At 41.8% G+C, this 26,537-nt stretch overlaps 1 protein-coding gene across 1 annotated transcript in view; it reads right to left on the reverse strand.

Annotated features, from left to right (window-relative positions):
• Window positions 1-26,537, reverse strand: part of MRPL48 (mitochondrial ribosomal protein L48) — a 49,911-nt gene that overhangs the window by 16,040 nt on the left and 7,334 nt on the right. The window contains exons 2-4 of the mRNA XM_006100461.3: window positions 24,031-24,083; window positions 19,810-19,847; window positions 12,576-12,664 (exon numbers count right to left, since the gene is read on the reverse strand). Of these exons, the coding sequence (XP_006100523.1) occupies window positions 12,576-12,664; window positions 19,810-19,847; window positions 24,031-24,083 (180 nt within the window). The remainder of the gene's footprint in view (window positions 1-12,575; window positions 12,665-19,809; window positions 19,848-24,030; window positions 24,084-26,537) is intronic.

Raw genomic sequence — 26,537 nt, forward strand, 5'->3', positions numbered from 1 at the left:
CAAATGGCGGAATGACCGGTCACTATACGCACTGACCACCAGGGTGCAGGCGCTCAATGCAGGAGCTGCCCCCTGGTGGTCAGTGCACTCCCATAGGGGGAGCACTGCTCAGCCAGAAGCCGGGTTCACAGCTGGCAAGTGCAGCGGCAGTGGTGGGAGCCTCTCTTGCCTCTGCAGCAGCGCTAAGGGTGTCCGACTGACAGCTTAGGCCATTAGTCAGACATCCCCCAAGGGCTCCTGGACTGCGAGAGGGTGCAGGCCAGGCTGAGGGACCTGCCCCCTGCAAGTGCACAAATTTTGTGTACAGGGCCTCTAGTATTTTTTATAATGCGAATCTTTTATCAATTCAAAATTAGAATATACTGTTTTTTAAAAAATTAGTAAAAATTTTATTGTCATATAATACGTTGAAAAATGCATAATTATACATCTCAACCAATTTCCACAAAGTTAAAATACCTGTTTAATCAGTATCCTAAACAAGAAATACCAACACCCAAAAAAATCTCCTGCCCCCCAAATTGGTAACCACTATTCTGACTTCTAAAACCAGAGGGTTATTTTGCTTGTTTTTTTTGAAATTTGCAAAAATGAAAGGATTCACTGTATTCTCTTTTGTGTCTGGCTTCTTTCATTCATTATGTTTGTAAGATTCATCATATATTAGGTAAAACAACAGTTCTTTCCTAGTCTATTGTATGAATGTGTTACAATTTATTTATCCTTTTTACTGTTGATGGGAATTTGGGTTACTTCCAGTGTGGGGCCATTATGAATAAGAGCATTGCTACCAATGTTCTTGTATGTATTTTCAATGAACATATGTATGCAATTTTGTTGTAGATATACCTAGAACCTGAACTAATGAGTTACAGATTATGCATATGTCCATCTTTAGTAAATATTCTCAAAGAGCTTTACAAAGTGCTTTCCAATTTAGACTCCCCCCAGAGCAAGTGAGAGTTCTAACTGCTCTCCTTCTTGCTAACACTTAAAAAACTTGGTATAGTCAGGTTTTCTAATTAGTTTGAGCCATTCTGGTTGGTATGAAGTAGTAATGAATTAGGGGTTTAACTTGCATATCCTTTAAGTCTATCGAGCCTGAAAACCTTCCCATATGTTCATTAGCCATTTGGATGCTCTCTTTTGTTACCTGCCTATTCAAATATTTTGCCCATTTTTTAAAATTGGGTCATCTGCCTTTCTCATATCAATTTGGAGAAGTTTTTTCCTTTGTTCAGTAAATATCTTCTCCCTCTCAGGAGCTTCTCCTTTCACTTTAAAAAAATATATTTATGTTTTTATTGATTCAGAGAGAGGAAGGGAGAGGCAGAGAGAGTTAGAAATATCAATGATGAGAGAGAATCATTGTTCAGCTACCTTCTGCATGCCCCCCACTGGGGATTGAGCCCGCAATCCAAGCACCTACTCTGACCAGGAATCAAACTGTGACCTCCTGGTTCATGGGTCAGTGCTCAACCACTCACACTGGCTGAGCCCCTTTCACTTTTTTTTTTTTAACATACTACTTCTGAATTACTTTATTTTATTTCACTACTAGAGGCCAGGTACATGAAATTCATGCATGGGTAGGGTCCCTAGGCCTGGCCTGTGATCAGGGCTGATCTATGGGGCAACCAGTGGGGTGATCGGGGGGTGGGGTGGGGAGGGGCCCCGCTGGCATCTGCCTTGGCTGGCCTGCGGCCTGCGGGCTGGGGGCAGCTTCTGCATTGAGTGTCTGCCCCCTGGTGGTCAGTGTGCATCATAGCAACCGGTCATTCCGCCATTCAGTCAATTCTCCTATTAGGCTTTTATTATATAGGATTTTATTTTATTTTATTTTTTGGTTAATCTTCACCTGAGGATATTTTTTCCATTGATTTTTTAGAGAGAGTGGAAGGAAGGGAAAGGGAGAGAGAAAGAGAAACATCAATGTGAAAGAGACACATTGACTGGTTGTCTCCCATACATACCCAGATTGGGGCTGGGAATCAAACCTACAACCCAGGTAAATGCCCTTGACCAGGAATTGAACCCAAGACCCTTTAGTCTGCAGGCCATCGCTTCAACCACAAGCAAAACTGGCTAGGGCCCTGGCACTTTTTACTTGTGCATTTTGATGAGCAGAAATTCTAATTTTTAATGTAATTCAATTTATTCATTCTTTTGTGGTTATAGTGATTTTTGTGTCCGGTTTAAGAAATCTGTCTACCTTAAGATCATGAAGATATTCTTGTATGTTATCTTCTAGCAGTTTGATGATTTTAACATTTACATTTAGATCTACAGCTCATTTTTTAAGTGATTTTTGTATATGGTATGAAATAGGAATCAAGAGCCATTTTTTCCTCACATGATCACCAGTCCAGTTAACCCAGCACCATTGCATGTCACTTTCATCATATAAGTATCCACAGACATGTGGATCTGCTCCTGTAGTTTTTATTCTATTCCACTGGACTATTTGTCTAGCCTTGAGCCAAAACCACACTGTCCTAATTATTGGAGATTTATAATAAATTTGAAGTTTGGTAGAAATCATTTTTTTTTTAAGAAAAAGGAAAACAAATCTATCTCTATTTACATGTCTTAGTCATCCCTATCTAACAGCCAACGGCCTAGTGGCTGCCACAGCAGAGTGGTTCCTGGCAGAGCACCTGGAATGGTTCTCGTACATCACTGCTCTCCAGGTCAGTCTAAGAGAGCAGGGGCCCAATAGCGGGAAGCAGGGAGAGGACTCAGACAGTCCTTTCATGAGGCCAGTAATACTGATGACTGGCCTGATCTCACAAGGGTGTCCTGAGAACTGACAACACTGTATGTAAAGTGGATAATACAATCTGTGGCACTAAGCACTCAATAAATATTAACTTTTAATACTATTTTCATTCTATTTTTAAAAAAATATATTTTTATTGATTTCAGACAGGAAGGGAGAGGGGGAGAGAAATAGAAACATTAATGATGAGAAGGAATCATTGCTCGGCTGCCTCCTGCACACCCCCTACTGGGGATCAAGCCCACAATCCAGGCATGTGCCCTTGCTGGGAATCAAACCCGGGACCCTTCAGTCCGCAGGCTGACACTCCACCCACTGAGCCAAACTGGCTAGGGCTATTTTCATTCTTATATTCCTCAGATCTAACACAGGGCCTGGCAGAGAAAATATGCAATGATGCACTATTTTAGAATTTTAGAACCTGACAGCATTTAGAGATGATTTTGTCCTAGTTCTTCATCTTTGCAGGGGAAGAATATGAAGCCCAGAGAGATTAAATAAGTCCCCCAGAGTCACACAGCCAGACAGGATAGTTCCAAGAACTAAAGCCTAGATCTGACCCTCCCCCGCCTAATGCAGGGATTTTTCCGCTGCAGCCTCTGCATTCCTGAAGTTCTTAACAGTGGTGTCCACCCCAAGGTCCCCAGTTTGCAGTGAGTGAGACACTCCCCTCTAGAGACCAACCATCAAGGAGCAGCTTGGCTCTCTCTTCAGAGGCCACCACACCCGTGGCCAAATGCGGCAATCCAGGCTTTTCATCCTGACAGCCAGCACTGCAGTCAGATCTGTGAAGAATGCTGAGTAGGAATGCAATGGGGAGCGGCTGAAATTTTCCAGCACAGAGAGGAGCTTTTTCTTAACCAGGGAAAATGCCAGGGCTTTTCAAAGGTGTCGCTTTAGGGGAACAAAAAAAGAAAGCTGATTCCAGTATCCCTCTTGGCATCTCTCTTGCTTTTCCGTGTTGGCCTAGATATGCCTGGAGCGATCCACACCATCAGGAGCCTATTGTGATATTAGATTTCAGTTCTGAGCCAGGGCACAGAATAACCAGCAAGAGCTTGAATGCACAGAATATCAGTCACTAATTCCTATAATTTTATCTGCATAATCTTTTTCATATCATTTCCTTCTTTTCTTTTCTAAATGCCTGAGTTCAGGCCTTCATGACTGCCATGGATGTACATGACTAGAGCTGTGTTTGGGGGAGGCCACCCTGACCGCACATGAAGGAGAGCCAGGCAGGAAAAGAAGGGAGGCTAGGAGAAAGGTGGCAGGGAAGATGGACTACTGTCCACCATCAAACTTTGGTACTCCTGTGAATGACCTGGATTCACTGTGGGGTGGCCCAGGTGGCCATTCTTAGATCCTTGTAGGATTGCACTATGATCCCCAAAACGAACCATGGGATACATTACTAAACCATTTTTATACAGAAATATCCACATTATTACCCTGTTTCACAGACAGAAAACTAAGGTCCTCTGAAGGCACATGACTTGCCCAGGTTACTGGGAAACTTTGCCGGGAAAGAGCAGGTAGAGGAAGGAGTCTTATTAGAATCACAGGCTGCTATAGGTGGGAAGGATCTTAGAGATGATTTAGTCTCTCCTTTCTCCCCTTCCTAATTTTACACAAGGGGGATGTTGAGGCCCAGAAAGGGGAAATGACTGGCTTAAGGTTACAATAGTAAGGAAATGACAAAGGTAACCACTTTGTGTTTAGCAGCTCAGGCTCTCTCCTCTAACTTCTGCAAATAGTATCACTATAAGTGGCATCCTCCAGGGTGGGAAAGTTGGGAAGGCACTGTATCATCCTCAAATGAAAAGGCTGATATGCTGAATGTATATTCAGCTTCCAGAAATTCTGCCAATGGAAATATAAAAATTTACACTTGGGATCTTGAATGATTTGGTGATGGTACTCTGAACAGCCCATAATGAGCTGGAAGGTGCATAGAAATCAAGTGATTATGTTTACAACTCAATGTGGCACACTCACAAGACATACACCAAACAGAAGACCTGGCACTGACCAGGTGGCGTTACATAAAGAGCACTAGACTTAGATGGAAGCCAAAGAAAATCGACTCAAATCCTGTCTGCTTAGTCACTACTTGACATTGACTGTCCTCTCTGGGTGTCAGTTTGTTCATCTTTAACACTTAAGGCTCTTGTAAGGCTAAAAATATTGAAATTATATGAAATGGAAATAGCATAGACATCAGATGAATTCTGACCATCCTCAGTTCAAATATTGGCTTTGGAAATTACTAGCCATTTGGGGAAGTCATTTAATCGCTCTGAGTCTTATATTCCTTAAACATGAAGGAGAGCCAGGCAGGAAAAGAAGGGAGGCTAGGAGAATTTAATAACCACATTTAATAACCACTTGATATTGGATGATTAAATTAAATATACCATTTGTAAAATGAAATAATGTTTTTAAAAGCCCAGCATATAGCAGTTATAGCATCTAGTATGTAGTAGTTAATAATGGTATCTTTTAAAAAGGTTGAGTAATGTACATAGAACTATGATTACTATAAAATAGAGGTAAGCATGCTCCTGGTATCCTATTGGTATGCTTTACCGAATAATATTAAGCACCTGCTGTGTGCAAAGTGCTGATTCAACTGCTCTAAAAAAGACACCAAAGAAATAGAAAATAGTCCCAGGCCTCAAGGAGCTTACAGGTCAGAGAGAAAGAAAAGACACATTTGAAAGAGCAGATCCTCTCAATCCTATATAATAAAAGGCTAATATGCAAACTGTCCCCTCGACTGGGAGTTCAACCAGGGGGCGGGGCTGACCGGCTAACTGCCCATGGCCCCTCCCCCTGGCTGGCCCAGCCCGATCGGCCGATCCGGGTGAGCCGGCTGGACCCCACCCATGCACGAATTTGTGCACTGGGCCTCTAGTTTAATCATAAAGAGCAGCCCGCTTCCCATGGAACAAACTACCTTGCTGCACCATGCTGATTATGCCTCTAAGGGGAACCAAGATAAACCACCTCAGATGGGTACAGTTGAAAGGGCAGTGAGCAGTCTATAGTAGTTACTCAATAAATGGTATATTTTGGTGTATGGGATGATGCTCCAACTAGCTGAACCACCCAGCCAGGGCTAATAAGTGGTATCTTTAAAAAGATTGATCCAGACCTGCCTACTCCTTAGGGTTTCATGTACCCTCATCCCCTAGTGTCCATTTGAAACACCAGGATTAAAAACGATTAAAAGTTTCCCAACTGCATCTCCAGAATCAATGTCTTCTCACCTTTGCCCAGAATGTTTCCCCTCCCTGTAAAGTGTTTGACTCTTTTTTATTTTTTAAATATATTTTATTGATTTTTTTTACAGAAAGGAAGGGAGAGGGATAGAGAGTTAGAAACATCGATGAGAGAGAAACATCGATCAGCTGCCTCCTGCACACCCCCTACTGGGGATGTTGCCCGCAACCAAGGTACATGCCCTTGACCGGAATCGAACCTGGGACCTTTCAGTACGCAGGCCGACGCTCTATCCACTGAGCCAAACCGGTTAGGGCTTAAAGTGTTTGACTCTTTACCCCATACCCTTAATGTGAGTAAATCCTATTCATTTTTTAAGACTCAGCTCATGCTCTTCCAGAAAGCCTACTATGATTCCTCAGACAAAGTTAGGCACTACTCCTCTGTGTTCCCACAGCAACTCCTTAATACACTACTACCATTTATCACATGTATTCATTTATTCGACAAATATTTACTGACCACTAGTGATGGGTCAGATAAGGGTTATCATTAGGGATATGATAGTAATATAGCCATAGTCTCTGCTCACTGAAGCTTGCAACCTATCAGGAAAGGCATATACAGAACAAATAATATAAAGAGATGAATGTTTCAAGGGAGGATAATAGAGTGCTATGGGATTATAAAAAGAGAAACTAATGCTATCATCATTATCACCACTTACAGGCTATTTGTACCAGACACTGTGCTAAGTATTTAAAATTCTCTTATTTAACTTACTCCTCACAACAACATTGGGAAGTATAGTTCCCTATTTAAGCCAAGGAAACTGGCTTGGAAAAGTTAAGCAAACATACCCAAGGGCATGCAACTAAGAAGCATCAGAGCCAAATCTTTAACTCAGGTCTGTCTAATCTCAAAGCATTTATCTTAACTTCTGTCTTATCCTTTAAGGAAAGTATGCAGAGCTTGCCAGTTTCTTCAATATCTATTCCCTCCTCTTTCTTTGATAGTGGAACTGCTGGGTTTTAGCTGGGCACATGACCATTCATAATAAAATGTACATTCCCAACGAGGCATAGTTATGTGGCCTTCCCTTACCCCTTCCTGCTGAATGGAATGTAGACATGGCTGAAGAGGGAGCAGCCATCTCAGATATGAGACAGAAGCAATATGATGTGTGGCAAAACCAAAAGCTGGAACAATATCTATTTATACTTTTAGGTGAGAGAAATAAGCTTCTATCTTATTTAAGCCCTTGATTAAGTGGATCTATTATGGCAGCCAAACCACTATTTCAGTTCATATAAGAAGGTACTATGTGACATTCATTTCTCTATTCCTAGAGCCCACCAATATTAAATGTTGAATTGAACTGAACTGAATTCTGGTACTGCCATTTACTAGCCATATGGTCATAGAGAAATCATTTATGCTCATCAGTTTCCTTTTCCACTCTGTCTACCTCACAGGATAGTTGGTGAATCAAAAGGCCTGGTTTTCAAATTTGTTGGTTGCAAAAAGCCAACAAAAAAATCATGTTTTTCTTTGTGAAACAACATGAAATACTCATCAACATACTTTCATCATATACAACAAAAACAATTTCACTAGAAGAAAATATTATATAAATGGAGTTCTCTGCATCTCAAAAAATATGAAAACATATGAGTTTCTCTGTTAATATTTGTTTTTATCAAGTAAAACTAATGGGAGAAAATTTTGAAATTTAGAAATTATATCCATTAACTTAATGCCTTTCTAAAGTATAGAAGATTACATTAGTAGTAAACTTGAGGCGGGATTCAAGGATCACCACTGTTCTGAGGGCATATGGTGTGAAAGACATTGAGATAATGTATGTGAAAGCACTTTGGAAATGGAATGGGATCATTACTATCATCACATCAAATATGAATCCATCTAAAACTCTGACACTGTTGTCATGCAGCAGAACAGGCAAGGCAGAAGGAGATTCCAGTGGGCTGGAGCTCAGGGTGCTCAACGGCACAGGCTACGTCAGGCCTTCACAGGCGTCTCTCTCTCTGTGTCTGGAAAAGCCCTGGGAAACTCTTTACAGTCCTGGCGTTTCCAGCTACCCCACGCAACTGGATGTTCCTAGAGGACTGTCTGGTCGTTTCATATACTCACTGTAAGAATACAGGTGGCACTTCAGGGAAAACATGGATGCTAGTTTAAAACAACTATTCCTGGCCAACTGTAGGGCTAGACATGGGTTATAGGAATCTAAGCCAGTCCTATAACCCATGCCTGGCCCTATAGTCACTGGACTGGCAAAACCAATCTTTCTGTTTCCAGGAAGCCAGGACTGTCACCATAAAGTGATTCTGAGCTGCTGACTTTTCCAGGAATGATGCCACACTTTCCTCACAGAGCTAATCTATCTGAGGGTGCTACAACAAAATAAACAGGTGTCAGAAATGGCAGATGTCTCCTCTATGTCAACAGTAAAAATAACATTCACTAAGTTTCCCAGAGAAAAGTTATCTTGAGTCCTAGGGGCTAGTCTATAAAAAGGAAGTAAATTACCTATGTTACAAAAGATACACCAGGGCCAGAAAATAGAATATATAACAACTACAAATTGACAGCAATTTATATTGCTTCTGTTCCATCTTCCCACACCTTTCTCTTGACAATTCTCTGATACTTGGGCTCCTATTGCCTCAAGATTGAAGGCAGTATAACAGCTGAGGGCAAGTATGTAAGTTGTCTTGGGAGAAATGACCTAGCAATATATAAATATGAAGGACTATATTATTTTTTATTTCTGTCAAATAAAAATAATTCCAAACACTCTGAAGCATTTACATTCAACAGAATAATGAAGGCCTTTGAGAGAATTACGAGGTCTGCAGATAAGCTCTAAAATGTGATCTCTCACTGCCATGAGTCAAGCTAGGACTTACAGATGAAAGAAAAAAAAGTATCATTCCATAAAGGGGAAGGAGCATGTGCAAAGGCACAGAGACATGAGGCAGCATGGGTGCATGAGAAATGTGCCTGAAGCATAGGATGCAAGAAAAATCACTGAGAAGGAGGTTGGGTCCATGCTATGAGAGACTTGGAACCCCATGGTTTGCTGTCATCTCCCATGTTATCACCCAAGAGGAAGCCTCATTTTCATCTCCCCTATCACTTACTCCTCAGAGAAGCAACAAGGAAAAGGGCACAGGGTGGAGGGATGGGAACCAACCAGGCCCTGAAAGAAAAAAGAGGTAAAACTAGTATTGCCCAGGAAAGCTGAGATGAGGTAGGTGTGCATTTTCCTTCCCAAGGTTCAGGGGTCTTAAGACTGAGTGTGGGACCTTTGGAAGGAGGAGTGAAGAGATTATACCAGCAGAAATGGGACAAGGGCTAGGCACTTTGTACATGAGAATTAATTCTCATTTCAGGGACGTGGGGCTCAAAAGAGTAGAGGGCCCAGCCTGAGACCCAGAGAGGAAAAGACTTACTTGTTTTTTCTAGGTTCTAGACTTAAGGAGAGAAAGGGGACCACAAAGATGCCTTCTAGCTTTTCCAGTCCAGTACCCCCGTGGGGTGCAGGAGACTGGAACTTGAGACAGAGCCTCTGCAAGACGAGAACTTTCACTGTGTTGTCCTTGCAGGAAGTGAGCCTGCAGCAGCTTCCCTACTATCCAGCACTACTGTGCTAGCCACCCCAGAACAATGAATGACCTCAGAGAAAAGCCTGTACTGCAAGTAGAGGGCACATAACTCCCTTCCAGCAACCAAGGTCATCTGCAACCAGCTGTCTGCAGATAGTGGGTGGTGTTTGCCAGCTCTGATTTCTAAAGCCTTGGGGCAGCTTCAATAATCACATTTCAATTTAGCTCAATCAATATTTACTGCCCTCTATCTGATGCCAGGTCGTGTGTTGGACAGTGAGGATACAGAAAAAAATAAGGCATGGCCTCTACCCTATAGAGCTCACCATCTAGAAGGGGAGGTGGTCACCAAAACAGATGGTTAAAACAGAGCATTAGGTCCTAGGGCAGAGGAAACACAGGAACTCGGGAAGCTCATGGCAGGACAAGTAACACAGTGCAGGGAATCCAGGAAGGTTTCTTAGAAGGGAAGATACATTTTTTTCATCCTCACCCTACTTCTCACTGAGATTTAAAGGTTGAGGATGTATTAACCAAGTGAAAAAGGGGAAAAGGTCTTCCAAGTGGAGAGAACAGCATCTGAGAGGCCTTGAAATGGTATGGTGATTTGGATGAAAAGCAAGAGGCCCAATGGAGTTAAAGCATGGTCTCCATGAGATAGCAGAAGAAGCTAGAGAGAAAGATGGGGACAGATGGCATTAAATATGGCATTAAACTTCCTTTTATACCAAGCTAAAGAGTGTGTTGGAGCATGACATATGCAGAAAATTATCTTAAGACGAAAGATCCCAAAACATTACTAGTAAAAACACACCTTCTCCCCGCCCCCCAACAAAACCAATTTCATTTCCTGCTAATTTATGTGGGATTTTTAGAAGAGGGATGTCCTAAAATAAAACAACTGCAACAACTATGCAACAACTGTCACAACTTAGAAGGGGTGTAAATCACTCTTTCTTCTGATTTTTAGTAGCACTTTATTTTATTTATTTTTAGAGAGAGAGAGGGAGAAGCATCAATTTGTTGTTCCAATTATTTATGCATTCATTGACTGATTCTTGTATGTGCCCTGAAGGGGGATCAAACTCACAACTTTGATATATCAGTACAATGCTCTAACCAACTGAGCTACCAGCCAGGGTATTTAATAGTACTTTATATCTTTCTTTTAGCACTTGTCATTTACTGCTTGGGAACATAATCACCTACGTCTTATCTCTAATGGTTTACCAGCTCCCTCTGAGCATGAACCAGATCTTGTTCATTCAACCTGTAAAATTTTATTGCAACCCAGTTTAAATAGGCAAGTCGCCCCCAATAATGCCTATTACATAGTAGGTGTTTGATTAATATTTCATAGCATCATGGAGTTAGAGGATATCAAAACTAAAAAACTCTTAAAGACATTCTAATCTGGAGTTTCTCAACCATTTTGAAGAGCCTGAAAAAAGCTACAGACTCTTTTCTCAGAAAAAGTCACAAATAGAAAACATTTTACATAAAATTTCAGGGCCCACCATGCCCAGAGGACTAAGGTTAATTTATCCAAAGTCACAAAGCTAGTGAGTTGCAGCACCAAGCCTAGAACATAACTTTCCTGTTTCCCAATTGCGTACACTTCCCACTACAAACAAATGATTTTAGTTGGGCTGTTTCCTGCTGGGAGGCTGCCTGATACAAGCCTTGGACATGGCAATGTTCTTCTAGTGAAATTCCTTGATATAAGGATGATGCTTAAGAGAACATGACAAGCTTAGTGGCTTCAGAAGCCCAAGTACAGTGGTATTTAACTTTTGCCAAGGAGAGAGAGGCAATGGGAGATGTGCATGGTTACAGGGAACATTAAAATAAGCCCAAGAACCAAAAGTAATGTTGAAGACTCCTCAGTAGAACTGCAAAATCTTCTAAACTGTACCTTTTACAGGAAGTGATAGAACCATGACTCAAAGCCAGACCTTCTGACTTTCAGGCCAGTGTTGTGTTCACCTCACCAGAAAATCCTCTGCACATGCACAGAAATCTAACTACCCAGAAGCAATCTTGCAGCTGGAGCCAGAGAAGTAGGCTAAATAATCCTATCCTATTTAATAAAAGGGTAATATGCAAATCAACCAAATGGAGGTTTGCCAGTCGCTATGATGCACACTGACCACCAGGGGGCAGACGCTCAACACAGGAGTTGCCCCCTAGTGGTCAGTGCGCTCCCACAGGGGGAGCACCGCTCAGCCACAAGCCGGGGTGATGGCTGGCGAGCTCAGCGGCCCACCTCAGCACTAAGGATGTCCCATGGGGAGCAGGCCTAAGCCTCAGTCTGACATTCCCTGAGGGCTCCCGGACTGCAAAGGGCGCAGGCTGGGCTAAGGGACCCCCTCACCCCCCCCCCCCCATGCACAAATGCTGTGCACCAGGCCTCTAGTCTTAAAATAATTAGAACCAACTCCCAATTATCTGTGATAATGAATTCAAGGAACACATACATATTTTAAATCTGCAAATACTATAAAACTCAGCTAGTTGGCTGAAAACGGCAGTCCACCTCTACTAGCCACCACAGCTAGTTGGCTGAAAACGGCAGTCCACCTCTACTAGCCACCATTCACTCAGCTAAACTGGATGTATTATTTCCAACTAGGAACTAGGAACTAGGAACTAGGAACTAAGTACTAAGTACTAAGTACTAGGATATTTTTTAAAGCATCACAAATAATAAAACTAAGTCATTTGCTTTTCACTATGATAACCTGGCCTAGGGAAGAGACTGGGACCTGGTAGAAACATCTCCACTCTGGATAATATTGAAACTAAGTAACTGGAGAGGACTGAGGGAAGACCCCCTATTCTTTCTAGCTCCAATACTAGCCAACCTATGCAGATCTGATCTTTGGGTGTTTGCAAAAGCTGCACACTCTCCTCTTCTGAAGGACCCCTGCCCCCTTTACCTCTTGTTCTTGAATTAAGTGCTTGTATCTTCCAATGCCATGGGTGGGCTTTGTCTTATAGTGCCGGCTGGTACTCAGTAGAATACCACCTAAAAGAGAGAAAATAAGACAAATGTGTTTCAAAGCTTTTCCAGGAACAGATCACATATGAGGAGGTGAGTAGGCAAATTCTCCATTGCAAGACTGGGACTATTTGGTTTAAAGAACCAGAGCTATTTTATTATCCTGGGCTAACTCTCAGTTTTCCCCACCATTTCTCTCCTTTTGCCCACTGGACTATATCCAGTCCCACTACCTATCTTTCTTTGAGAAATTCTCTCCTGCTAGAGCCACTGGTGGTATAGGAACAAAATAAATTCTCACAGGGTTGTCATTTCCTCCTGTCCCTTCACAGGCAATAATTCTTTTGAAGTTTTCTACAGATTGTACAGAGAAAGTGACAGGTAGCAAATATAACTAGGTCTGAGGACAATCATAGATTTCCACAACGTTTTTAAAATCATCTAGTTTTAGACACTCAATGTATACTGGGCAAGGATGATGGGAAAGCAGTTAATTATATTATGGTGTACAAAATACTTAAATGGGAAAAAAAAATACTTAAATGGAGATGAGTGCAAGGTAGGGAGTGCCTAGAGGGACAAACAACTAACTCTGCTTTGGGGGCAGCAGTGGGGAAGGGTGCAGGGCAATAGGTTCAGCAGAGGTAAAAGCTGAATCCTTGGAAGAGGAGTAAGAGTTTAACCACACAAGGAAGGAGGAGGTATTTTGGGGAGAGGTTCCCTAAGAGCACTGAAAATAACTGGGGTGTGTTCTTAGCCACTGTCCCAATTCTGTCTCTCTGAATCTAAGACATTTGACCCTTTGAGTCTTCGGGTTCCAACTCTGCAAACTGGGACCCCACCCAAGAAGCTGATATCCAAATCCTCCTGATGAATACACAGTGGTCCTCAGACCAGAGCCTTGCAAATTAATCTTATCCAACAAGATTTCATCATGACCTTGAAAAAGCACTGAACTCTTCAAAGCATGTTCATTCACTTAATAAATATTTATTTCCCATCAGAGTAACCAGTGACAATTATACCACGTGAATGGCACACACTAGAGTTATGCAGTGTGTAATCAACCCAATATCTATGGCAGGACTCTTGGTACCACACAGTGCCTTAGAAGCTGGGGCTATAAGAATAGGCAAAGACACAGTCCCTGCAATAAAGAACCTATGATCTAGTGGGGAAACAGTAATACCAATGCAGGGCCATACATAGGAGGGGCACTGAGGCTAGACTTGAGGTGTTGGGAAAGAATTCTTAGAGCAGGTGGCTTTTAAGTAAAACTTGAAGGATGACTACGAGTTAGTGAGGAGAGAACATGGTATGGAGAGCAGAAGAACCAGAGAGAATTTCAAGGCAGAACAGGAGGACCAGGTTGGCAAGAGATGAGTTTACAGAAAAAGGCATACTTATGATGTACCAGGCATTGTGCTAAGAGTGGGGGATATAAGGGAGTGGGGGTAGACAAAGCCCTAGCTTCAGCCTGCGGACTGAAGGGTCCCAGGTTCGATCCTGGCCAAGGGCACATGCCTGGGTTGTGGGCTCGATCCCCAGTAGGGGGTGTGTAGGAGGCAGCTGATCAGTGATTCTCTCTCATCATTGATGTTTCCATCTCTCTCTCTCCCTTCCTCTCTGAAGTCAATAAAGAAGAAAAAAAAAAGTAGACAAGGCCGCCCTAGCCGGTTTGACTCAGTGAATAGAGCATCGGTCTGCAGACTGAAGGGTCCCAGGTTCAATTCTGGTCAAGGGCATGTACCTTGGTTGCAGGCTCGATCTCCGGCCTTGGTGGGGCATGTGCAGGAGGAAACCAATTGATGTGTCTCTTTCACATTGATGTTTCTCTCTCTGTCTCTCCCTCTCCCTTCCACTCTCTCTAAAAATCAATGGGAAAAAAATATCTTTGGGGGAGGATTAACAATAACAGTAAAAAAGTAGACAAGGCCAACAAAACTCCACTTATGGAGCTGACAGTCTTGAGGGAGGAAGGTATCATTAATGGAACAGTCACAAAATAAATATAAAATTCCAAATTGAGATAAATAAAAAGAAAAAGCACAGAGGGCTATGGCAATACAATCGGAGGATCTATTTTAGATTGCAGTATCAGAGAAGGCCTTTCTGAAAAAATGACATGTGAACTGAGACCAGAATTCAGAGGGAAATGGTAATAGTGTTTATCCCCAGGGAGAGGAAGTGGCTAGAAAGCAGGAGGAGAGGGACATTTACTGTTTATTTTATATTCTTTTGTAGCTTTTAAAACTTGTTCCATGCACACGTATTACCTATTCAAAAAAATAAATAAAATAAACTGAGACCTGAAAGGCAAGTAGGAGTTTATTAAGTGAAAAGATAGAGGATGAATGTTCCAGGCAGAGGAAACAGCATGTGTAAAGGCTTCAATGTGGGAAACAGCTTTGGTTTTCAGTGTGGCTGACGCAAAGTGAGAGGGGCATGGAGAGTATCAGAGACTCGAGCAGTGGGTCAGAACACACCACACTGGGCCTTGTTAAGGGTTTGGATTTCAGACTGAACAGCCATAAGCAGGGAAATTATATGTCTGATGTGTTTTTAAAATATCACTTTGGTTGTTGTATGGAAAAGGGAGTAGGGAGAGGTGGAAAAGGAAGTAGGGAGAGGGAGTATGGATGGAAGGGATAGGAGATTCAAATGGTAGTCTTGGCTAAGTTATTGTTGGTGATCTCAATATATCCCCCTCTCTATTCTATCCTCTAGAGCAGTGACGGCAAACCTATGACATGCGTGTCATAGGTGACACGCGAACTCATTTTTTTGGTTGATTTTTCTTTGTTAAATGGCATTTAAATATATAAAATAAATATCAAAAATATAAGTCTTTGTTTTACTATAGTTGCAAATATAAAAAAATTTCTATATGTGACACGGCACCAGAGTTAAGTTAGGGTTTTTCAAAATGCTGACACGCCGAGCTCAAAAGGTTCGCCATCACTGCTCTAGAGCTTACTGATTAATCTTTCTAAAACACAGACTGAATTAAGTTATTCTCTTTCATTAATTCAACCATTTATTCATTTCACACACACAATTTTTTAAAAAGTATTTACTATGTACAAAGCACTACAGGGGTGGGCAAAAGTAAGTTTACAGTCGTGAGAACCAACTGTAAACCTACACTTTCTGAGCACATACTATTTGCCAGGTGCTGAGTAGGTTATATCAGGGACATGCAGTCTGTTGAATGGAGAGAATGTCCCGTAATTAATTCTTGGCTGGGGCTACCCCAGTTTTTTCCTCCTGAATAGCCCTACTATATACGCTTGTTCCTATTTTGAAGGAGAAATAATTGAGTTTAGTAAACAAGGACATTGAAGGACAGTTGGCTCTGGCATATATACAGGAAGGGGTGTGAGGTGGGAGAAGTCACTGCATGATTACATCCAGTAATTGTGCTAACTGAAAGATTTTCAAAGCCTCCTTTTAAAACCCTGGGGTTTTGTTTTCTTCAGTGAAGAGTTGCCTTTTCTCTCAGGAGGCTGCAATGTTAATGTGACAGCAGGAAACCCAGATTAATGATATGAAGCAGGGATGGGAGGGATTCAGTTGAACTTACAAAATCAGAGGCTTTCAAAATTGTAAATTTTATAATTAAAACAACTAGCTAATTAAGCAGTTTAACCACTGGTAATCTGACCAAAACCATTCATTTAAGGAGGAAAATGGTTAATTTAACAGTAGTTTGATTCAGCTTCTTAATTAACCAGCTGCTCTAATTATAGGAATTGCCCCAAACTGCATTTGAAAATGCCTCCTTGCCAAGGAATTCCAGTAGATGAGAGACCATGGCAAACATTTGTGGTACTTTTACCTGAGAAATGTAATCATCTCAAAGATCACTTTCAGCCCTGCTTTTTGAAACCACTGAACGGTTATTGAGTTTCTGTGTACTTAAAAATGGTGACTGGCATCTGAGTTTTCTTTTTTATTTACACAAAAGGTTTAATACTACTTTTGTTTGCCATGAAACTATACTGTCCTGGTTTTCTCTTATCATTTTGGCCTCCTATTTTCAATCCTATTCACCATCTCTTTCACCCTCTATCCAATTTTTTAATGTTGGAGTTCCCCAGGTGCCTGATCCTTGGGCCTCTTCTCTACTTGTTCTCCTCAGGTCATTCATTCCCATGATTTAAGATGGACACTATGATGACTTCCAAATTTACAGTTTCAACCCAAACCTATATTTGCGCTCAAGATCAATGTATCCAATGGGCTACTTAATATATCCTCCTCACAAGCACTCGATTCAACATGTTCAAAATCAGACTCAGAATCCTCCCCTCCAAATTGTTTCTCTTAAGGCAATACATTCAAAATAATTATATAAATTATGTATTTATGTATGTATGTATTTATTACTAGAGGCACAGTGCACGAAATTCGTGCACTGGAGGAGGGGGGGGGGTCCCCTCAGCCCGGTCTGTGCCCTCTCACAGTCTGGGACCCCTCGCTCCTTACCGCCTGCCTGCTCGCTGCTCCTTACCACTTGGTTCGCTGCTCCTTAGTGCTGCCATAGAGGCGGAGAGGCTCCCGCCACTGCTACTGCGCTCGCCAGCCGTGAGCCTGGCTTCTGGCTGAGCAGCACTCCCTCTGTGGGAGTGCACTGACCCCCAGGGGACAGCTCCAGTGTTGAGCGTCTGCCCCTGGTGATCAGTGTGCGTTATAGCAACCAGTCGTTCTGCCAGTCATTCGGTTGATTTGCATATTAGGCTTTTATTATATAGGATAGTAGAAAATGTTCACTATAGATTAAGTGGGGAAAAGGAAATGATTAAGTGGGAAAAAGGAAATGATAAAGCATAATATATCATCATTGGTTCCCACATGCATATATATATCAGGAGAGAGAGAGAGAGAGAGAGGGAGAGAGACCTAGAAAAAGACCTGGTAGGATATACACTAAAATGCTGAGCAGTAATCTCTGGTGGATAGTAGGATTAGAAGTGAGTTTTCTTCAGCTTTTTCAGATGTGTGTGTGTGTTTTCCATATTCTCTAAAATGTATGTTTTTCACTTTTATAATCAGATATTCTTAGTTTTTTTTAAAAATCTCCTGACAGGATGCAAAATGAAGTTCAGAGCATCAGTTGGTTTTCTTGCTAAAACTGTTTAACTTAAATCTAGTCAAGCTTGTAGATCTAACTTTCAGTTTGATGGAAGGGGAACAAAGAACATGTTACACACCACCATGAAAATCAGACAAATCAAGGAGGGAGGACATTCTATAAGACAAATGGTCTGGCCCTATCAAAAAGTCACTGTTATAGGGAAGAAGTGGTAGGGTTGTTCTAGATTAAAGGTGATGGAATAGTGAAATACACAGTGTAAACCTTTATTGGCTCTTGGTTATAAACAGTCTCACAAAAGACATTTTGGGGACAACTGAGGAAGTGGATAAGGTATTAGATGATATTGGGGCATTATTAATTAGAGGCCTGGTGCACGACATTCATGCCCTGCGGGTGGGGGAGAGGGGTCCCTCAGTCCGGCCTGTGCCCTCTTGTAGTCTAGGACTCCTCAGGGGATGTCCAACTGCCGGTGGAGATGCACCTAAGCCAGCAGGCGGACACCCCCCGAGGGGTCTTTAGCGCTTGCCTCTTATACATTGTCTGGCACATATTAAGCACTCAGTAAACATTAGTTCCCTTCTTTACTCCCATTCCTTTGCTCTGATACTCTTTAGAAAAATGACAGATTTCATTGAAATACAACAATTGCTTTGAAATTTCTCACATAATAGAAAAAGCAAAAATGGTTAATAGCTAGATTGAAACAGATTAAAATTTATTGAGTTAATTAGATTGAATGGACAGTCATTACAAAATACTAAAAGAAAAGCCCTAGCCTGGCAGATGATAGACATGAAAAATAAGTCTGGAATAGTAACACTAATAATAGAAATAATAATAAAAACATCTAACTTTTTGAGCACTTTATGTGTTTTACCTCACTGAATCTTCAAATAATTCACTGTAGTTAGTACTATAATTATCCCCATGTTTACATTTTTATATATTGACTAGAGGCCCACTGCACGAAATTCGTGCATGGGGGGTGTCCCTCAGCCTGGCCTGCACCCTCTCCAATCCAGGACCCCTTGGGGGATGTTCGACTGCCTCTCACAATCCGGGACCACTGGCTCCTAATTGCTCGCCTGCCTGCCTGCCTGATCGCCCCTAACCACCTCTGCCTGCCTCATCGCCCCTAACTGCTCCCCTACCAGCCTGATTGCCCCTAACTGCTCCCCTGCTGGCCTGATCGCCCCTAACCGCCTCTGCCTCGCCCAGCACCTGGGACTCAGGATTCCCTCCTCCGGCCAGTCGCAGGCACCCAGGACCCGGGCCAGCTTTGCCCAGGTTGGCCACAGCCACGGGGGACCGTGGGCGGGCAGCTTCACCGGGGCCACAGCCACAGGCGCCCAGGAACACGGGGCGGGCAGCTTGTCCCTCTCCCGGGGCAGAGGTACAGGCGCTGGCACCTGGGACCGCAGGGCGGGTGGCTTGTCCCTCTCCGGGGCCACTGGCGCCCGGGACTGTGGGGCAGGCGGCTTTTCCCTCTCCGGGCTGCAGCCTGGCTGGTCCCCATTCCTCTCTCCCCAGTGTTGAGTGTCTGAGCTGTTAAGGCGTGACGGTATGAGGGCATGACGACCATTTCCATATTAGCTCTTTATTATATAGGATTGATTCTAGAGATAGAAGAAGAGAGAGGGAAAGAGGGGGTGGAGAGAGAGACATTGATTTGTTGTTCCACTTATTTATGCATTCATTGATTGACTCCTGTCTGTCTCCTGAACAAGGATCAAACCCACAACCCTGGTGCATTGGGACAATGCTCCAACCAACTAAGTTACCTGGCCACGGCCTAATTATCCCCATTTTTTAAAAGTGAGGAAACGAAGTTATGGGGAAGTAGCCAAAGGTCACACAATAAATATAAGTTAGAGTTGGAATCTAAACAAACTGTAGAGCTCTTGCTCCTAACCATTTCTTTATGTTCTTGCCCACTATCCTATCCCATGTGAGGGCTTGGATTTGGTCCCAGCCACTCTTCTCAAAGATATGTTAGGCATCCTTCTAGAAAAATTATTAGAGTGTTAGGGAGTCACTTAAAGTAACCAGACTACACCAGGAAAAAAATGCTTACCTGCAGAACAAATGGGATTCTCTCCTGAAGTTTTAAACCTAAAAAGAGAGAGTATGTTGAATACAATTGGATACCCACAATTTATTTGCAGTTATCAAAACTTTTATACTCCTCATTAAGGATAAGTCAATGCCAGATATTTCCTCCTCCCCTCCTTTCCACAAATATTAAGTACCTACTATGTGCCAGCCAATGTGCTTAGGTCTTGAGGATACAAAAATACAAAGTAAATGTCTCTATCTTTGGTCTAGTTGGGAGAGAGATACTGTATGTAAACAAATGCGAACCACAGTATATACTGATCCAGAACGAAAACATGTACATGATTTGGTGAAACACAAAGGAAAGTGTGATCATTTCCACCAGGGAGGTGAAACTTTTTGAGCTGAGCTTTAAAAATGAACTGTTCTGGGTTACTTACCATAACAGGTAAAGCGTTCTAAGCAGAGAGATAAAAGTGGTAAGTTTAGGGAACAGCAAGCAGCTGGATGTAAGTGGAATTTAAGCTGCAGGGAAGGGAACAGAGTGGAAGAGGTAATAGGGAGTCAGGTTATAAAGAACCTCGTGTGCTGTGTGAAGTTTGGTCTTTATTCTGTATAGGCAGTGGGAAGCTCCTGGCAGAATCTAAGCACAGGAGTGATATGATCAAGATTAAGTTTTGGAAAGTTAACCCTGGCAGTAAGTGAGAAATGAATGGGAAGAGGTGAGACTGAGGCAAGAGAACCAGTGAGGTGATTCTTATAATAGCCTTGCATTAGAACATGCTCAGGGAAGATGGAGAGGAAGGGACAGCAATGAGAGCTAGACTGGATACAGAAGCCAGTGAATATGGAGCAGAATAAAATGGTTCTGTTTGGCCCTGGCCAGGTGGCCCATTTGGTTGGAGTGTCCTCCTATACACCAAAAGGTTGCAGGTTTGATCTCTGGTCAGGGCACAACAGGAGGCAACCCATCAATGTTTCTCTCTCACATCAATGTTCTTTCTGTCTCTCTCTCTCTCTCTCTCTCTCTCCCGCTTCCTCTCTCTAAAATCAGTAACAATAATAATAATAATAAAAAATAAGTACATAATTTAAAATGGTTCTGTTTGGTTGACTAGGTAATCAGAGTATTTTAATTCAGTATCCTGCAAAGCTTTGACGCTAAACTGTGGGACAAGTTAGAAACAAGCAGATCTGTGATTAAATGCTGTTCCACCATTTTCAAACTGTGACTTTAGGCAAGTTATTTTGTGTCTCTGTAACACAGTTATCTCATCTCATGGGACTGAAAATGTATCTTAAACTCTCTCAGCCAGTTTCCTCTTTTTTATTTTAAATTTATTGATTTCACAGAGAGAGACAGAGGAAGGAAGGGAGGGGGGAGAGAGAGAGAAAGATCGATGTGAGAGAGATAAATTGATTGGCCGCCTTCTGCACATACCCCCACCTAGGCCCGGATCGGGCCTGCAGCCCAGGTACATGCCCTTGATAGGGAATCGAACCTGGGTCCTTCAGTCTTCAGACTGATGCTCTCAACATTGAACAACACTGGCCAGAACCATTCATAGATTCTTGTATGTGCCCTGACTGGGGATTGAACCCAAAACATTGGCATATCGGGACGACACTAACCAACTGAGCTACCTGGCCAAGGCCAGATACCTCTTTTGTAAAATAACAATATTTATATATTTGTCCTGTAGTGTTTTTTTGTTAATGAGAGAACATGTAAAATGCCTGGCAGGGTACCATAGTAAATGCATATTAAATAATTGACTGATTAATGGAAAAATAAATTAAGATGGAAAGGGAATAAGAGGAAAAGGCTTCAATAAATGTAAAGGATTAAAGAATTCATCCAGGGCCCTGGCCGGTTTGGCTCACTGGATAGAGCGTTGGCCTGCGGACTGAAAGGTCCCGGGTTCGATTCCGGTCAAGGGCATGTACCTGGGTTGCGGGCACATCCCCAGTAGGAGATGTGCAGGAGGCAGCTGATGGATGTTTCTCTCTCATCGATGTTTTTAACTCTATATCCCCCTCCCTTCCTCTCTGTAAAAAATCAATAAAATATATTTTTTTTAAAAAATGCCGAAACCGGTTTGGCTCAGTGGATAGAGCATCGGCCTGCGGACTGAAAGGTCCCAGATTCGATTCCGGTCAAGGGCATGTACCTGGGTTGCGGGCACATCCCCAGTAGGAGATGTGCAGGAGGCAGCTGATGGATGTTTCTCTATCATCGATGTTTCTAACTCTCTATCCCTCTCCCTTCCTCTCTGTAAAAAATCAATAAAATATATATTAAAAAAAAAAAAAAGAATTCATCCAGGCTCATGTGGTCATGAAGATATTCAATTCATTGTTTTATATCATGTGGCTGCCACACATAAGACATTCAGTGGATATCTGATGAATAGAGAAATAAACTGCCAAATGCTCTTCATTATCATCCAGAGAAAAACAATGGGGAGGTAGCATACTGTATATACAGAAGAGTGAAAAAACAACTTGGGTTTGAATCCTAACTCCAACTCATATTAGCTATGTCATCTTTGAGCAATTGATTTACCATTCTGAACCTCAGTTATTTATGCATAAAATTGAGATAATATCACCTTTCTCATCAGATAATTATGAAGAACTATTAATTCATTAAACAAGTATTTATTAAATGCCTACTATGTGTCAGACACCATTCTAGGCCCTTGGGATATAGAAGTAAACAAAACTAGCAAGTCTTTATCCATATTGTGATTATATTCTAGTGGGCAGGGTGAGGAAGACAGATAATTTAAATAAATATACACATACATATATATATATAAGATGTGTCAGGTGGTGATACCTGCTATGAAAAATAAAGCAAGGTAAGGGGACAGAGATTGATGGGCGGTGTAGTTAGAGAAGGCCTCCCTGATGATTTAACATTTGGGCACAAACCTGAATAAAGTCAGAGGACAAACTATATGGATATGTGAAGGGAGAATGTGCAAAGATCCTTAGGTGGGAGAGTGCTTCTGTCATCAAGGAATAGAAAGGGAGCCAGTGAGTAAGTAGTAGTATACAATGAGGGAACAGATTAGATAAAGACTTGTAAGCCATGGTAGGATTGTAGAACTTATTTTGACTAAGATGGGAAAGTCTGAGAGAGAAGTAACATGAGCTAACTTGATTTTAAAAGAATCACTCTGATTTTAGTGCGAAGGATAGAAGACAAAAGTGAAGGCAGTGAGACCACTTAGAAGGCAGCATAATTGTAGTTAACACGTTAAGCGCCATGTCAGTCACCGGTGACTGACACTATACTTTCCGTCTGGACCAGTCAGTCACTGATGCCGCCAGCATATCGGTGAAATCGGATATTGTGGGCTAAACGGAAAGGAAGACAATACAGGCTTGGCGCTTAACGTGTTAAGAAGATAAGGAGCTGGTCCCTAGTAGTTTAGCAAAACGAATAGTTTGAGACCTGAATCTGGTTTAATTCTATAATATTTCAAAAGTTGAGCCAACAGGATTTGTTAAAGAATTGGATGTAGAGTGAGAGAAATAACAATGTCACGGATCACTCCAAGGATTCTGGCCTAAGTAACTAGATCACTGATGGTGAACCTATGACACACATGTCAGAGGTGACACGCATTTTTCTTTGTTAAATGGCATTTAAATGTATAAAATAAATATCAAAAATATAAGTCTTTGTTTTACTATGGTTTTGTTTTACTATGGTTGCAAATATCAAAAAATTTCTATATGTGACACGGCACCAGAGTTAAGTTAGGGTTTTTCAAAATGCTGACACGCCGAGCTCAAAAGGTTCGCCATCACTGGCCTAGATGAATGGGGTTGTCATTCACTGAGAATGGATAAAGAGCAAGATGGCATGCCCTAGCTGGTTTGGCTCATTGGATAGAGCGTTAGCCTGCAGACTGAAGGGTCTCAGGTTTGATTCCAGTCAAGGGCACGTGCCTGGGCTGTGGGCTCCATCCCCTGAAGGGGGCGTGCAGGAAACAGCTGGTCAACGATTCTCTCTCATCATTGATGTTTCTCTCTCTCTCTCCCTCTCCCTTTCTCTCTGAAATAAAAAAATAAAAATAAATAAAAAAAGAGCAAGATGGCAGAGGTGTTCATGCTCAAGATGCTTAGTAGACATGCAAGTGGAGATGATGAAAGAAAAATGCTGTGTGAATTACCTGGCAGAATGCAAATGTTAACTATATTCAACTACTATTATTAATATCCTTACCTTAAGAGAGGAAAGGCTTTCTTAAAAATGATATCATTCTTCAAACACAGCACCTACAGCAAAATAGCCATGTTAGGACAATCTAAGCACTGATAAACTTCCAAGCATCTCTTCACAAAGAGGCTAGAACTCAGTACACAAACCAAAAGGACCCAAAGGCTCTTGTCAGGCAAAGAAGCTGTCCTATAGTTAATATTAAATATGCAGGCAAACCAAGGTCATCTTTTCTTTCTTATTTCACCCACTACAGAAAATGCTTAAAAAACAGAAGCCCCCTTCCATGCTGCTCCAGGGCGCTTTTTGTTTTTTTAAAGAAAAAATCTTATTTCCCCTTTCTAATTTGATCTATTTTTCTAATATCGATCAACAGCTAGGATGCTTCTGCCAAGCACAGGCACCACCCAACACTTTCTTAATTTCTTCCCTAATTCTCAAAACACTTGAAAGCAATTTTATAGGTGAGGTAACTAAGGCCCACTGAGGTTACAGTCCAAGAAATTACCTATAATAATAAAAACATAATATGCTAATTAGACCGGACGACCTTCCGGATGAAGCTGGACTGCAAGGGAAACCCGGGTCCTGGGTGCCAGAGGGAAGCTGGTGCCGGCAGCCAGGGGAAGGAAGGCCTACTCTTGCACAAATTTTAAAGTTTATTTTTAAAAAGACTATTATAAAATAAACAAACAAAAAGACTATTATATGCCAACTATAGTACTATGCTGAATATTAAAGGGAATTAAAACAAAATTTGCCTGGCTGGCGTGGCTCAGTGGTTGAGCATCAACCTATGAACCAGGAGGTCATGGTTCAATTCCTGGTCAAGGTATATGCCTGGGTTGTGGGCTGGATCCCCAGTGTAAGGCATGCAGGAGGCAGCCAATCAATGATTCCCTTATCATTGATGTTTCTATCTCTCTCTCCTTCTCTCTTTCTCTGTGAAATCAATAAAAATATATTTAAAAAATAAAAACAACATGAATAAACTTTGAAAATATTATGCTAAGTGATAGAAATCAGTCACAAGGGCCAAATATTATATGACTACATTTATATGAAATACTGGGAATAGGCAAATCTATAGTGAAAGTTGATTAGTGGTTGACTAGGGCTGAGGATCTGAGGAGCTGGGAATGACAACCAAGGTATATGGGGTTTTTTCGATGATGAAAATGTTCTAAAATTGATTGTAGTGATGGTTGCACAACTCTGAATATATTAAAAGCCATTGAATTGCACATTTTAAATAGGTGAATTATATAGTACTTAAATTATATCTCTATAAATCTGTTAAAAAATGTAAGCACAGCCCTGGCAGGTGTGGCTCAGTTGGTTGAAGTGTCATCTAGTACATCATAAGGTCAGGGCACAAGGTTGCAGGTTCAGCCACCCAGTCTGGGCACGTGTGGGAGGTAACTGATTGATGTTTTGCTCGCACATAGATGTTTCTCTCTCTCTCTCTCTCTCTCTCTCTCTCTCTCTCTCTCCCCCTTCCTCTCTCTAAATTCAATTTTAAAAAGTTTGGGAAGAAATGTAAGCACAATCCCTATCCTGTGGTCAGCAAACTGCGGCTCGGCAAACCGCGGCTCGCGAGCCACATGTGGCTCTTTGGCCCCTTGATTGTGGCTCTTCCACAAAATACCGACTTCTGCACATGGGCCACGAAGTTCAATTGCACTGTACGTGCGTGCCCGCACGTGGTATTTTGTGGAAGAGCCACAATCAAGGGGCCAAAGAGCCGCATGTGGCTCACGAGCACGTTTGCCAACCACGGCCCTATCCATAGTTCAAATGGCTGGGGATATGGTATACATTTCCATCAAACAGCTAAGCAATAGTATAAGCATTATATGATTAAGTCACAATAAGTCGTATGAACAAGCACTTCCGGCAGGAAATCCAGGCAGAGATGGCCAGAGAAATTCTTAGCTTTTGGAGTATTAAAGACATTGCCGAGAATTTACTCAAAGACATGAGCCTTCTTCCCAGACAAATACATATAGGCATGAATAGACATACTACTTCAAGAGATTGACTAAAACTCTTAACATCACCCATAGATCAGTATGCTAAACCAAGAGATCCTCAGGGGCAAGGGTAATGTACTGTCATATTCCTCTCAGGCACATTGTAGACATTCAATCAAGGTTTGTTTTGGTGAATAAATAAATGATTAGAAACAAGTGATAAGCAATGCTACCACCTGTTGAATGCCTACTATGTGTCTAAATCATAATTCCCTTATAAGTTAAGTATTATTATCCTATTTTTGCAGTTGAGGAAACTGAGATTAAGTAATTTACCCAAAGCCAAACAATTACTATCAGAACTAGCATAGGATCTTAGGTTTCTCTGATTTCAAAGAAAATAATTTTCTATTTTACACCCTCTCTCACATAAATGAATGTTTTGGTGCTTAGGAAATGCTCAAATTTAGGAAAAGTCTCCCAGAGTATGTGAGGTCATGATGAATAGATGGAAGGGAGAACAAAGTACATTGACAATCC

This window comes from Myotis lucifugus, unplaced genomic scaffold (assembly GCF_000147115.1).
Source record: "Myotis lucifugus unplaced genomic scaffold, Myoluc2.0 scaffold_313, whole genome shotgun sequence".
In the NCBI taxonomy this organism is placed as follows: Eukaryota; Metazoa; Chordata; class Mammalia; order Chiroptera; family Vespertilionidae; genus Myotis; species Myotis lucifugus.